The sequence below is a fragment of the Gracilinanus agilis genome, chromosome 5 (genome assembly GCF_016433145.1).
Source record: "Gracilinanus agilis isolate LMUSP501 chromosome 5, AgileGrace, whole genome shotgun sequence".
Taxonomy (NCBI): domain Eukaryota; kingdom Metazoa; phylum Chordata; class Mammalia; order Didelphimorphia; family Didelphidae; genus Gracilinanus; species Gracilinanus agilis.
The window spans coordinates 107,873,834-107,889,513 of record NC_058134.1 but is presented as its reverse complement, the minus strand read 5'-3'; the positions used below and the strand labels follow the sequence as shown (position 1 = coordinate 107,889,513).

The 15,680-nt window shown below is 36.9% G+C and overlaps 1 protein-coding gene across 1 annotated transcript; it reads right to left on the bottom strand.

Moving 5' to 3' along the window:
• Window positions 1–6,597: 6,597 nt before the first annotated feature.
• Window positions 6,598–12,421, bottom strand: LOC123250460 (probable inactive serine protease 37). Its single transcript, XM_044679532.1, has 5 exons — window positions 12,388–12,421; window positions 11,588–11,729; window positions 10,550–10,803; window positions 8,151–8,287; window positions 6,598–6,738 (listed from the first exon to the last, which is right to left on the bottom strand). The coding sequence occupies exons 1-5, from the start codon at window positions 12,419–12,421 to the stop codon at window positions 6,598–6,600; spliced, it is 708 nt and encodes a 235-aa protein (XP_044535467.1).
• Window positions 12,422–15,680: the final 3,259 nt, after the last annotated feature.

The following is a 15,680-nucleotide window of genomic DNA, read 5'->3' as shown; positions in this document are numbered from 1 at the left end:
TCTCTCTCTCTCTCTCTCTCTCTCTCTCTCTCTCTCTCTCTCTCTCTCTCTCTCTCTCTCTCTCTCTTTCTCTCACAGACAGACAGACACACACACACATAAACACACACAAATTCTACCAAGTAGGTAGACAATATCTAGGTCCCACAGAGGATAGAGTGCCAGATCAGAGTCAGGAAAACTCCTCTTTATAAGTTCAATCTGGCTTCAGAAAATTCCTAGCTGTGTGATCGTAGGCCAAACACTTCACCTTGTTTGCCTCAGTTTCTTCATCTGTAAAATGAACTCAAGAAGGAAATCGTTAAGCATCAAGTTTAACAATTGCCTCTTGGATCTCTGTTTTTTAAATTTTTTGAATAACTTTGTCCTTTTCAGTCTTTCTTCACATTACTCCCCCCATATACTCTTATAGTCTAGCTATATTCACCTTTTCATTGTAGCCATGACAGTCTTTCATTTATTTCCATGCCTTTGCCTCCCTTGATTCAAATACTATGTTTCTTTAATCATTCCAGGCGGTCTGCATCAACTTCTGTCATCTTGTACTATTGGCTTATCTTGAATTTGTGGTCTTCCAAACCCCCTACCATATCCCCTTCGTTGTTGCTTTTGAGTAGTTTCAGTTCTGTCTAATTCATTATGACCCCATTTTGGGGTTTTCTTGGCTCAGCTACTAGAATGGTTTGCCATTTCCTTTTCCAGCTTATTTTTCAAATGAGAGGCTGAGGCAGAAAGGATTAAGTGATTTGCCTAGGATCACATAGCTAGAAAGTGTCTGAGATCAGATTTGAACTAATAAATAAGTCTTCTTGACTCCCCCCAGTGCTCTATCCACTGTGCTACCTAGCTGCCCCCTCTTTATCCCCTACCATGCCTTTTTCATGTAAATTATTATCAAAGCAGGTATCCTTCAAAAGTACTTCTGCAATTTATTTTCTTAACCTAAATATGTGTATTTTGGATGGGTTTACAGATTTACAAGAGATGCAAAATGCAAACCTAGTTGAAAATAAAAACGAAATTCCACTAGAGAATCAATACACAGTATTGATTCTAATATAGAAGCTAAGGGTTAAAAATATATTAATACTAAGTATTGGTTCGAAGGCAGAAGAGTGGGACCAAGCAGTTGGGATTAAGTGACTTGCTCAGGGTCACATAGCTGAGGCCAGATTTGAACCCAGGATATCTTTTCTCACTAGGTCAGGGATTCTTAAACTTTTTCATATCGTGGATTAGACCTGGTCCTTGTGAGAGCAAGGTTTCTGGTTGCCACTGGCCAGGAGTTACGTGTTATTTTGTTATAATTTTTCATAATTTATCATAATATAACAATATCAAATAAACAATTTTCATTCTGAATTCCTGAATAAAGTCCATCCTGGTCAAAATGGATACTATGAAGCAAAATACTTCTATAACCTTTTTGCTAATATTTTATTTTCTTAAAAACATTTATCTTGTGCTAAAAGGACTAATGAACTTGAAGAATTCCATGTGAACTGGAAGGACCTCCAGGAATTGACGCAGAGTGAAAGGAGCAGAAACAGGAGAACATTATGCAGAGACTGATACACTGTGGTAAAATTGAACATAACAGACTTCTCTACTAGCAGCAATGCAAGGATCCAGAGCAAGGCTGAGGGACTTATGAGAAAGAAAACTAGCCACATTCAGAGGAAGAACTGTGGGAGGAGAAACACAGAAGAAAAACAACTGCTTGAACACATGGATTGATGGAGATATGATCAGGGTTGTAGACTCTAAATGATTGCTCTAATGCAAATATTTATAATATGGAAATAGGTCTTGATCAATGATACATGTAAAACCCAGTGGAATTGCTCATTGGCTATGGGAGGAGGGAGGTAGGAGGGGAGGGAAGGTACATGAATCATGTAACTATGGGAAAATATTCTAACTTAATTAATTAGATAAAATTTAAAAAATTTATTGATGCTTAAAAAAAAACAACCCATTGCTGTAATTTGACAATACCATCTTCCCCAATTGAAGCCTCCTTCGAAACAAAGAAGTACATTTAAGCAAAACAAACCAACCCGTTGATCTTAACTGACAGTATCTAACACATTCCATGTCAATTTTCTGAGGAATATTTTAGCAGGATCTTGAATTCAATATTGGTCATTGGATTGATGAGTTCTAATATCTTTTGTTTTCTTTTATGTTAGTGTTGTCATTGTGGATAATATTTTGCCATCTAGGGAAACTTTCCTTCTTTGATTTCCTTGGATTTAAATGCCTAGTAGTAATATCTTCATGCCAAAGAGTATGAACATTATCCCCTTCCTTTTTTAAAAACTCTTACCTTCCTTCTGAGGGATTTATGGAAAAGAACTCTATCCACATTCAGAGGAAGAACTACAGGAGTGGAAACAGAAGAAAAACAACTGCTTGAACACATGGGTTGAGACGGACATGATTGGGGATGTAGACTCGAAACTACCACACCAATGCAACTATCAACAATTTGGAAATAGGTCTTGATCAATGACACATGTTAAAACCAGTGGAAATACGCATCAGCCATGGGGTGGGGGGGGGAGCTCGGGGGAGTGAAGGGGAAAGTAAGAGCATGAATTATGTAACCATGTTAACTTTTCTAAAAAATAAATATTAATAAATGTTTAAAAAATTAAAAAATAAAAATAAATGTACAAAGAAATCAAATAAACAAATGAAAGCTTGTTAAAAAAACAAACAAACAAAAAACACTTACCTTCCATCTTAGAATCAATAGTGTGTATTAGTTCCAAGGCAGAAGCATGGTAAGGGCTAGGCAATGGAGGTTGAGTGACTTGCCTATGGTCAAGCAGCTAGGAAGCCGAATGTGACCCCAGGATATATATAAGCCCCCCCCCCACTTTTTTTTTGAGAGAATGGGCCACTAAGCAATTTTTCTTTCGTTATTATTCAAAGATATTTTCTCAATTACATTTAATAACATTTTAACATACTTTTCCCAACCACATAAGATCCTAATTTTCTCTCTCCTTCCCTTTCCTTCCATCTCTTGGAGGTGGTAGTCAATTTGATCTGAGTTATACAAGTATTATCATGCAAAACATACTTCCATATTATATTAGTTTTTGTTGTAAGAAAATACTCATATAAAACTAAAACCTGGCTATAATTATCTTCAAATAATTAATCAAATGATTATCTTCCTAACATAGTTCCAAATTGTTTTCCACAAGATTGGATTAGTTTACAACTCCACTAGCAGAGTATTAATGGACCTATTTCTCCAAAGTTCTTTCAACATTTATTCTCTCCACATTTTATCATGTTTGCCAATTGCCTGGGCTTGAAATGAAATGTGCTAGTCATCTCTGACTCTTCATAACCTTATTTGAGGTTTTCTTGGCAAAGATAATGGAGTGCTTTCCATTTCCTTCTCCAGTTTATTTTACTGATGAAGAATGAGTCAAATTGGGCTTAGTGACTTATTCAGGATTACACAGGTAATAAGCATCTGAAGTCATATTTGAACTCAGGTTTGGTACTCTACTGTGCCACCCAGCTGCCTGCAGTGAAATGTAGAGTTGATTTAATTTGTATTTTAAATTATTAGTGATTTGAAGCATTTTAAAAATGTGACTATCAAACATTTGCATTTCTTCTGGAAACTTTATACTCATAGACCACTTATTTAGGAATGTCTTTTGCTCTAATCAATGTGTATTATTAGTTCCTTATATATGTTTCTCATAATGTTATTGTTTTTTGCTTCTCCTCTTTCAGATTGTGTCCTTCACTTCTGTATATTTCTTTTCCCAATCAATTGTCCTCTTCTTTTAATTCTTTAGAGAAACTTATTTTTGCAGATTCAGGTTTTCTTATTCTACCAATTATTTCTGCTGGACAGGCCATAAATTCTGCTTTCACATTTCTTTTTTATTTTTACCCATTTAAAAATTAAGTCATGGTTCCATAAACTCTTCAAATCTACAGTCTCTTCTACATCATGTTGAATCACATTCCCTTGTTTCATAGTATTTATTCATAGATACTAAAATTTGTTTACTAGATCTGGAGTTCATATTTCCCTCTGCTATTGTATTTTCCCAGTTAATTTTCTGCTTATGCTCAAATTTTATTCTTTTTTTGAGATTTGTTAAATTTGGTCTTTTTCTCCCTTTATTTATTTATTTATTTATTTATTGTTTGTTTTGCTCCCTCCCCTTTGATGGTTATTTCCCTGGGGGCTAAATCTCAATGAATTCCAGTCTTGACCCATTCTAGAAAATTCATGGTCCATTAGCCCATGTATCTTCCCCAGGCTACTTTTGACCACACCTGATGCCAAGTACTTCTCTCTGGCTTAGAAGGGTACCCCTTTACCCCTTATCCATGATGTCCTATCCTGCTCTATTTTCTCCATCCCTCACTTATCTGGTCCATTAGTATAGAACGCTGTCATATTGGTGTTATTTAATTCTGTCATTTTGATTCTAGATCTCTGGGTTTCTGTGAGGACATGAGGATAAAAATGTAGAATAGAGCTCTATTACAAGTCCAGACATACATCTGAACCATTCCTTCTGTTCCTCCATTGGCTTGCAGAGTTATGTTGCAGCACATGGCACTACTGAAGTTTCAAAAAATTCAAAAAATTCAAATTTCTGCAGTTTGGAATTTATATTTCCATGACACAGAAAAGGGTTGGGGATGGGGATTGTAAAGAAGTAGAATTAATTATATTTTATTGCAGGACTGGGTGACAAATTAGTTAGTACAGCTTTGCTGCTGGGAGTGGAGTGGGTCATCCAGGAAGGGATGCTGAAGGACTGAGAGTTGGGCATTGCTTCATGGAGTTTTATCTTCTTATGGGTTTGTGATGTTAGAGATTATGGAGGCAACTGAACTTGCTTTCTCCTTAGTGCATAATTTGTATGGTCTAGAGGTTTTAGAGGTCTTGAAGATCAAAGAAAATACCTAGATTACGCCATCTTCTTAGTCACTTCTATATACTCGTTTCTCTTCTAGGACTAGGTAGGCTGTTTTTGTTCATGAAAAAAAAGTTTAGCTTTATATATCAAAATTATTTATTTTACTTTTTGTGATCTTTTTTATTTGATTGTGAATTTTTCCATAAACCATAGATTTGAAAGGCATATTCTTCTAATATTTTGTTCTTGTTTTTTTTTTATAGGGCCAGGACTCATCAGATAGGCAATTTTTTTCTTCTTAGTGTAGGAATAAATTTACTAAAACTAACCAAATTTCCCTAAAAAATTCCATATAAAAGATATAAGAACAAATAAATAACATTAAGATTCAATTCCAAATAGATAAATGATCAAAGCATATGAACAAGCATCTTTCAAAGGAAGAAATCCAAATTATCAAACATATGAAAACAATGCTTCAAATCACTAATAATTAGAGAAATGAAAATGAAAGTGACAACACTCATTAGATTGTCAAAAATGACAAAAGAGAAAATTGATGAATGTTGCAAAGGTTGTGGGAAAATAGGCACGCTAAAGTGATATTGGTAGAGCTGTGAATTGGTATAGCCATTCTGGAAAGTAATTTAGAGACATGCTTAAAAAGTTGCTAAACTATGCATACCCTTTTCTAGATTTTGTCTTCATGTGGGTAGAGTAAGATTTGGAATTCCAAGGTACAGTACAAGGAATCATGGTGTACGCAATAAGGCAGAGTCAGCAGAGAAAAAGTAAATCAAACTTTTAATGAGGGGAAATACAACAAAGAAGGGACAGTCAGGGATGATGGAAGCAGATCAGGTCCCCTGGCCCCAATGGAAGGAAGCACTCCAAACTAGAAAAGTCTGATGGGTTTTTAATAGAGTTGCTATTTGAGTCAAACAGGACTGAGTATTGGAGAAGAACAGTGATGAGCTTAGATCTGAATCATGATGGGTTTGGGGGAGATGTCTTAGGAAGACTGGTTAATATTCAAATCCTTACTGGAGGAATAACTATTGACTATTAAGAGGGTGGGCAGGCTTCTGAAATATTTACAAGCTAGAATCACAAAGATAAAAGGCCTCCTATGTCCCAAAATATTTGTAGTAGAGTTTTTTGTTTGTTTGTTTGGTAGTAGCAAAACCTGAAAACCAAGAAGGGTAGCTCATTTACATCTAGCCTAAAAAGGAAGAGATAAAAAAATAAACACTGGTCAAAATTTTCTACCTTATGTCTAACTACTGCTCTTCTACTTTAATTTAAGTCATCTTCCTTTTACCCTTCAGGGACAAAAAGGAACGTCTACTTCTCTTCATCCAACCCTTTGATTTTATTTGAATATGGTGGTAAAGTCATACATTAACTATCTCTTTTTCAGGCTAATGAATAGAGATAGGCTTCTATTATTTTCTCTCTGAACTTTTTCCGTATCCCTTTCATATTTCACTCTACATTCTTCATTCCTTTGAGAAAAAAATAGTGTCCCATAATTAGACAATATATTAAGATGTATATAGTTAAGGACAAGTGTAGTGGAAGGATTCCATTTAAGCCCTGGAATGTCATATTCCCTTTAATAAAATGAGAAATCACATTAATGTTTCCCTTGCAACCACATATCTCATAGGGAAATGGAAGCAACTCATCTGGTAGACATAATTTTCTGGATCCAAGGGATATAGTTGAAGATGTTGGTGTAGACACCAATGTCACCTACCAGAAAATTCCCAACCTCTATCCCTTGAATCTTATCTTTACAAATGACAGCAGCCAGAACAGCTTCCTGAGAAGAAAGAAAAAAGAAAAGAGAATTAGAGCTTAACTTTTGACTTGGAGATCCCTAGCTACCAAGATTGGGCATAATATTTCCCCACCAACACCACTGATGGAGGCAATGCAGTATAGTAGATAGAGTATTATAATAAGGAGATGAATTAGAATCCGAATACTACCACTGCCAAAGTGTTTATTCTCTCAGAGCCAGTTCTACCAAGTTACCAAAGGGGTTAGATTCTCCCAGATGCAAAGAAATCTCGGAGGTCTTTTAAAAATCAGAAAACTTTTGTGACTTTTTGAAACCTTAGATAATAGGGGTCCGAAGATTAGGACCTGCTGGCCCTGTGGAGGCAATCCTAGTGGCTTTCATATCTGGGAATATCTTGAAGAAGAGCATATAAGCCTATAAGTATAATTTACGCTGAGATCTGCCCCATAACCCATCAATGAACATCAGTTCTCAACTCAGGGATAAGAGGACCACAACCTCCCATTATGCAGTCATGTACTACCTAAATGTTGCTGATTGGCTTCATGAAAATTCAGTTATAGATGATACAATAGTACAGGACTGGGTGGATGATTGAACATGTAGTTTCATCAGGCATTGATATAAATGGGACATATATTCTGAGTATCCAGAATATTACAAAAAGAAACCTTATGGGCCAGCCACGTGGCTAAGTGGATAGAGAAAGCCAGGCCTGGAGATGGGAAGTCCTGGATTCATATTTGACCTCAGACACTTCCTAAGCTATGTGATCCTAGATAAGTCACAGTCCCAAATGCCTAGCTGTTACTGCTCTTCTGCTTTGAAAGCAATACTTAGTATTGATTCTAAAACAGAAGGTAAGGATTTATTAAAAAAAAGTAATTTAGAAAATATTACAAAAAAGTATTATTACAGAAGTAAAGGAGGGAGAGATATGGCTGGGACACTTCTTTTCTTTTGGGTGCTGGTTTATCAGTGGAAAACAATGACTTGCTTCATCGCAGAACAGGAAGAAGGTATCTTCATCCTGATGATTCTCACAGTCTGAGATATCTGCCCAATCTTACATAAAGTCCCAGTGAGACAAAGACAGAAGGACAAAAATGATATTCTTCATTGTGTACTCAGAGGAACATAGATGTAGAACTGGGAGGGATCTCAGAGTCCATCAAGCCCCATCCCTTCATTTTATAGATAAAAGAACTGAAGCCTTTGGAAGATCAAGAGTCTTGTCCTAAGATCATACAAGTAGTAAGTATCAGAGGGCAACTTTGAACCCAGGCTCTCTAGCTCTAGAAACCAGTGTTCTTTCCAAAATACTATGCTCCCTCTATTCTTTGACAGAGGAAATGTGGTACAGTGGAAGGAGCATAGGCTAGAGCTTTATGGAGGTAGGAGGACCTCATAAATAGAGAATAAAAAGTTACCACAAAAATTCTGTTGAATGACTTTAAGAATTTCACACATATCCTGTTCTTGCTGCCTTTTCCTTGTTTGGTTTGCTGGCACTCTTTGTCTGATAGAAGAGGGGCTGTAAAGGTTTGCCGAAGGTCAGGATGCTTGCCTGAGAGAAAGAGGCAGAGAAAATTTCTTATTGCCCGTAGCTAAGAACATGATTCTTTTCAACTGATTGGTTTTTTAGTGTTTCCCCTTCTCTCAAACTTGTATTTAAATCTTTTGCATTTGCTTGTATTTATTCTCTTTATATTTATTTTCTATATTGCACAGATTCTTATTTTCTAGTGTCTATGATGCACTGGATCCTGTGTATTAGTTTGATGGTATATATTTACTTCTCTCACCCATTAGACTATGAACTCCTTAAGGGCAACAACTGTCTTTTGCTTCTTTAAGTATCTTTAAGCTCAACACAGAACCTCAAAAGCACTTAATAAATGTTTATTGACTGACTAACTCTGAAATCTAATGACAGTTTTTGAACTGGAATGATGAGACCACACATTCATTTTGCCGTGATATAGGCAGGATTTGTGGGGACAAAAAGAGGGAGAGAGGGAGGGGCAGAGAAGGTGTGTGTGTGGGAGAGAGTGAGAAAGAGTGAGAGAGAAACAGAGCGAGAGAGAGACAGAAAGAGACAGAGACAGAGACACTAAATAGAGGCCAAAAACCTATTTGGAAATTATGCCTAAAGTCTAGTTGAGAAGTGAACTAACTTTAAGGACTGAATTGTCCCTGAAAATGTTGTGAAGGAGAGGTATTGAAAATTGTTGACAAAAGAATCTATAGACCCCAGGTAAGTCACTTAACCCCAATTACCCAATTACCATTCTTCTACCTGGGATAGGTAGTATCAATTTTAATTGATAAGGATACTTAGTATCAATTTTGAGACAGAAAGGTACGGATTTTTTAAACAGTAAAAGAAACTAAGAAGACTTAACACTGATTGGCTGGAGAGATGTGAGCAAAGAAGAGTCATAGCTTAACCTCAAACCTCAAAATTTAGAGCATGGATGACTAGGAGAATAAATATTGCTGTGAACAGAATAGGAGAATTAGGAGGAGGGACTAGTTTGGAAAGAAACTTGATGAGATTGAGTTTTGAACATGAACTTGAGGTTTCTGTGGGATATTCAAGTGGTATAAAAGGAGGCAGTTGGAAATATGAGTGAATCTCTCTTCTCAGCTTTTAGTGATGTCTTTCCTGTTCCTATCTCAACCTTTGGCTTTTGGTTGTGGGGAGAAATCCTGATACCAACTAACTTGTCCTTTTATTTTAAGTCACAATTTTCCTTTTTCTCTGTGGTGATTCTGCCCTCAATCTCCTGATGACTTCTTCTCTGTCTACTTCCTTCCATCCATCTCCCCCAATTCTTAAGGATTTCCTAAAATGCTAATGTATGGCTTTGGCAGGTTATGACAGGCAAATGAACCCAAAACAGGAATGATGGAGCAACACTAATACTCAGGAGTGCTGGATCAAGGGGTGGCATTGTTAAAAAAAAAAGGGATTTTTAAAGAATCCTAGAAAAGGATTTTTATAGATTTTGAGAAAGAAATTATAAAAAACAGACAAGATAACATGGGACGAATGAGCAAAAGTAGAGATAACCTAGGGTAATACCCTAATGATAAAGAATTAAAAACAAGAACAGGAGAAATACAAAGAGAGAACTGTAAGGAGTCCAGGATACCCAAATAAAAAAGATGTCTAAATTCAGCAAAACTAAGTAACAGGTGGAATGATCTGAACCAAGAAAGCATCAAGACATCCTGAGGAGTAAACAAGGTAGTATGTATATCACGTGAGACAAATAATTGTCCCCACTTCCCTTCAGGCGCTGATGGAGGCCTTCCCTCTTAAGCCTCTGAATCCCAGAGCCCAAGGAATAACAGTACTCTCCAGACCACTGGCCTGCCTTCTAACCTGGCCCCAGAAGCCATCATGTAGAGAATCAACAGGCAATTGTGAGGATGCTACCTAGGAACTGTCTTCTTGAAGCCCCTACCTCCTGAGCGGCTGGAGTTATTGAAGACCCTAGAAAAGAAAGTTCTCACCACCAAATTCTTCAGATCAACAGATGTAGTTTTTATCAATGAAAATAAAACTTAAGAAGATGCATTACCATCTGATTTACTTATCCCCTTCTCATTGGGGTGTTTCTACTTAACTTGAAGCTAAAAATTCTTATACCTATTGTCTCCCCATTAGAATGTGAGCTTTTTAACATCTGTATCATTATCACATTTCTCTTTTTAAACCCATTGCTTAGTAAGTATTTTTAGTAATATTTTTTTCATTCATCCATTCATTTCTAGTAGGCTCCCTTGTAATTGACCTGCTTGCAGTCTTATGAGTACTTACCATTATTTTTTATGCTCCAGTCTAAGCCAGAAATAATGCACTTTGTGCCTGCTGGAACACTTTTAGTTGGCAGGCCCATGGGCTGAACCTTCTCATTGAGAACTGCAGGTTTGGATAGCTTGATGAGCATAAGGTTGTGACTGGAAGAATCTGTGGTTAAATTCCAATAACGAATGATTTGGACAGATTTAATGGTCTGCTCTGTCCCGTCTCTAACTCTTTTCTTGAAATTTCCCAATTTCACTTTGAGGCTTCTGCAAAAGTGATGAAGAGATTGAGAATAAGGAGAGGATGAATTTATTAATCCATTCATAAACATATCTTTGAGACTTTCTTAATGCACTTTAGGTAATTCTCCTCTGACTCGACTCTACTTGGACTTTCCTTTTTCCCTAAACACAATTCTTCCAAAGTTCCAGAAGGTCTTTTTAAAAAAAAACCCAATCCTCCTTATTTCTTATACAATACTGCTTCTTAGCACAGAGACTATACATTCTCAAATTGTGACCTTAAAAGTTGCACAATCTCCTTAATTCTTATTACTTCCCATCATAACTTTCTCCTTGTTTATTTTTTATCTTTATTTTAAAAACTCTTTACCTTCCATCTTAGAATCAACATTGCATATTGGTTCCAAGGCAGAAGTGTGACAAGGGCTAGGCAATGGGTTTAAGTGACTTGCCAGGATCATACAGCTAGGAAGTATCTGAGACCAGATTTGATCCCAAGACTCCCCTCTCCAGGACTAGCTTTCAATCCATTTAGCTACCTAGCTGCAACCTCCTTTTTGTATGTTTATTAACCCTTTTATTTGTTCTTCAAACTCAGAATTTTCCCCACCATTCTCTCTCCCTTCTATAACTACTCCCCTTCTGGAGCAATGTCATAAGACACAACTAACCCTTCTGTTTTTTTGAGCCTAGTACTATTCTTCCTGGGGGAAGTGGAATATGATAAACTTAAAAAGTATTTTCCAGCAACAGAATTCCAAAAAACACAGATTGAGAGAAAGCTACGTTGTGGTCCTAGAAGACTTACGGTAAGTAGCAGTGAGCAGCTGCCAGGACCCATTGTTGATGGATCAGAACACCTACACAGGGACTATATTGGTTTTTGATATATACAAGGTAGGGTGCAGGATCATCATTCTGCTCATCTGTATAGTCAAAGGAAAATGCACCTTGGAGGAAAGATGGAGAAGGAATCCAGGTTACGGGATCAGAAAAATAGAGCATTTTTCTACTCACTCAGTGTCTAGTCTTGCTACTTCATTGCTGCCATACCCTACCTTTATCAACCAGAAACATCAAGGGAGAGAAGCAGAAATAGTAGAGTCAAGTGACTCCTATTACTATGTCAAATTTTATCCCCAGACACCAGCAGAAATGCAAGGGACACTGGTGGGAGGGAGAGAATTCAATATCAGCTTCTCACTTTCTAGGATTGGAGATGGGACAGTTGTTCTGAGTTTCATTCTACTGTTATTAGAATAGGAGTTCCATGAAGGGTGATGGGACCTATGCTTTCTAATAACCTGAATAGGATAGGGAAAGAAAACTGGACTCAAAGACCTCTGAGGTCTGTTCTAACTTCTAAATCCAGGATCCTAAACTCTTATACTATTTGCAGTTTCAATCAAGAAACTATATCCTTGACTTGGGAACTTAAAGATGTGCCTGACACTGCTCTAACATGTAGAGACTCAACGAGAAGAGGCATACATTTCTGCCCATAACTATCTTCATACCCTCTTCATACCTTCCACTGGTAATCTCTCCTAATCCAGACCCACCCAGAATTTTCTGGTCAAATAAGGATAGAAATCTGTGAACACTCACCAGTAAAGAGGACAAAAATAAAAATGTACTTCATTATTGTGCCAGGATGCTTATCTATCCTAATTATGAAGCTGGGGAGTACAGGAGAACATGGAGTCCAATTCTTCCTGCCACTCCTGTTCCCCAGTGGTACTGAAAAGAAGTAGATGGTATTGGGAATGGGTATTCAATAGAATAGGACTCTGAGCCTGAGTTGGGAATTCTAAGGCAGAGAGGTATTTCCTTGTTCCTCAAAATAGAGCAGCATGGAAGCAGGTTATTGCTTCCTCTTCCCTTTTTCTGTAATAATAAAGTTGATTTATACTTTTCTCTTTATGACACTCACCTGTCCCTTCCCTGAATCATCACCATACCCATTATCAACATCATTGCTGTTGTCCTGAGCAACAGATCAGACATTCTGAATGTATCTAACAGAGCATCAAAGCTCTGTTGGGATGTGGGAAATGAAATGCATAAAGTCAAACCAATGATTTATTTGCTTAATTAAAGGTATAGATGTTTTGCAAACCAGAGAATCTATCATGGTGGTATCCAATTTAGGGGGTGATACTAGAGGCAATTTAGCATGGTTGAAAGAATTCAACACCTGGGAATCTTCCAAATCCTCAGGTATCTTTGTTCTTGTCTCATCTTAGCCCTTCCAATAAGAAGCAGTATCACTATGCGTTAGAAATGTAGTCCTTCTGGGGTCACAGTTTTCTCACATGAAAAATGTAGACATGAGATAATTTTATTTAAAAGTTCCTCATCACACCAAAATTTTATGCTTCTACAATTTCTCTCAAACTCAAGAAACTTTTTTTTGCGAGATTTCTATTTTCAATAGTATATTTCTGCATTGCCTTTGGTGCCTCTAATTCTCCATAATTTTTCAAAGATTTCCAATAGTGATTCCTAGTACCAATACTTAGAATTCTTTGGGACAGCTGGGTGGCTCAGTGGATTGAGAGCCAGGCCTAGAGATGGGAGGTCCTAGGTTCAAATCTGGCCTCAGACACTTCCCAGCTGTGTGACCCTGGGCAAGTCACTTGACCCCCATTGACCACTCTTCTGCCTTGGAGCCAATATACAGTATTAACTCCAAGATGGAAGGTAAGGGTTTAAAAAAAAAAAAAAAAGAAATTCTTTCAGTCTCTTGAGAGGTAACATCACCATCCTATGACTTTCAGGTTGATACTTCCCAGATCTGTGACCTGAAGTCTTGAAAAAGACATTTCCTGACTCCCATTAGAGCTCCTTTTCTGTCCTGAGGATGGTGCATCGTCTCCCACTTCTGACCCAGAATAGTATAAAGGTGACAATACTGCTCTCAGTAATAACTGGCTCTCTTGGGAAGCTGTGTCCATTTAAGGCAAAGGAAGGAAGGGCTATTTCAAAAACCTTGAGGCACTCCTTTAAAAGGTTCTATTTCTTTTTTTTTTTTTTTAAACCCTTACCTTCTGCCTTGGAGCCAATACAAAAGAGTGGTAAGAGTAGACAATGGGGGTCAAGTGACTTGCCCAGGGTCACACAGCTGGGAAGTGCCTGAGGTCAAATTTGAACCTAGGACCTCTCTTCTCTAGGCTTGTCTCTCAATCCACTGAGCTACCCAACTGCCCCCTTAAATGGTTCTGTTTCACACAGTAGTCTTACCTGACCATCCCACTCTCTAGAGAGAAATCATTGAATTGTTGCTTTGCTTCCTGGTTTCTTGCCTTGTCAGACTCCTCTTACTCCTTAGAGTTCTTCCTGATTTGTTGTCCATATTATCTCAGCGTATTTGTTTTGTTCAATATATTTTTAAGCCATTTGAGGGCTAAAACTGTGCCCATTTTCATCCCTTGTTTTTGTGTCTTTTTGTATGTAGACTTCCAAGTATTTTACATATTCTACATTTTAAATAGTATTTAGCTTTACATCTTTTCATTCTGAGTTTTTTTATTTTTATAAATACTGATGATTGGTTTGGATTTATTTTGTGTCTTAACTTTTCTGAAGTTTAATTTTTAATTTTAAATTAATTTTCAACTGATTCTCTGGTTTGCTAAACAAAGTACCATATCATCTGTGAAAAGTGATCATTTTGTCTTCTCTTTGCCTATGCTTATTTCCTTGATTTCCTTTTATTGTCATATAATTTTTCCAACTGTTCTTTCTTTCTTTTCCTTTTTCTTCTTTTTTAAAATTCCTATCTTCTGCATTGGTTCCAAAGAAGAAGAACAATAAGGGCTAGACAATGGGAGTTAAGTGACTTGCACAGGATATACAGCTAGGAAGTTATCTGATGTCAAATTTGAACCCAGGACCTTTTGCTAGATCTGGCTCTTGATTCAGAGCCACCTAGCTGCACCTCTTTGACTAGATTTCTAACTATAGTTTTTTGAACACTATTATCAAATAGTAGTTTGCATTCTAACACCTTATGAAATAGTAATGGTATTAATGGACATGTTTGGCTCCTAGTTAGTCTCTATTACATGTGGGTTCTTGGTTTTAGATAGCTACTATTGACCATATTAGGCAAGCAGGTGGTAGAGAGGATAAGAGTGCCAGGCTTAGAGTAGGAGGATTCATCCACCTAAATTCTAATCTGGCCTCAGACTTTTATTAGCTGTGTGACCCTGGACAAGTTACTTAACTCTGCCTGAATTTCCTCATCTTTAAAATGAGCCAGAGAAGGAAATGGCAAACCTTTCCAATATATTTGCCAAGAAAATCCTAAAAGAGGTTCTGAAGAGTCAGACAGAACTGAAGATCAACAAAGGGACTTAAAAACATTTTTTAAACAGAAATGTGTGTTACAACAATAGGTGGTGGAAGTAATAGGTTGTAGAAGTAGTTATAAGAGCTATAATCACTGTATCCCTATGTTATTGGATTATTTGCTCTGTGTCAATATGCCTTTTAAGTTCAGGTAATACAAGGGTTTCTTTATATTGTATAGGATAGAACTGGACCATGTGGATTGGCCATTATCTCATTTGCTCCAGTACTACTTTACTGGCATTTTCTGAAGTCTTTTATGCTGCTTCTCTTATTCAGTTCTTGGTTGGTAATGTTTCTGTAGCCTATTCATGCCTGCCAAAGCTCCTCTCTCCATTGCATTTTGGATGAGCTGCTTTTTTATAAAATTGTTTATTGTATGAATTAAAGAAATAATATACTAGAGGTCCTATTGGACTCCTAAGACATCTTTTAAAGTCTTTTGGTTTCCTCTGCTAGTCTCTCTTCTTTCTTTCTTTCCTTTCTTTTCTTTCTTTCTTTCCTCCTTTCTTTTCTTTCTTTCTTTCTTTCTTTCTTTCTTTCTTTCT

Bases quoted from the DNA above. Each gene is read 5' to 3' on its own strand.
- LOC123250460 (XM_044679532.1), bottom strand. From the start codon at position 12,421: ATGAAGTACATTTTTATTTTTGTCCTCTTTACTG. The intron at 11,730-12,387 runs GTGAGTGTTCAC...CTTTCCTCCAAG, and splicing joins TATTTTTGTCCTCTTTACTG to GTGCATTTTCCTTTGACTAT. The intron at 6,739-8,150 runs GTAACTTTTTAT...CTTTCTTCTCAG, and splicing joins CATTCAACAGAATTTTTGTG to GAAGCTGTTCTGGCTGCTGT.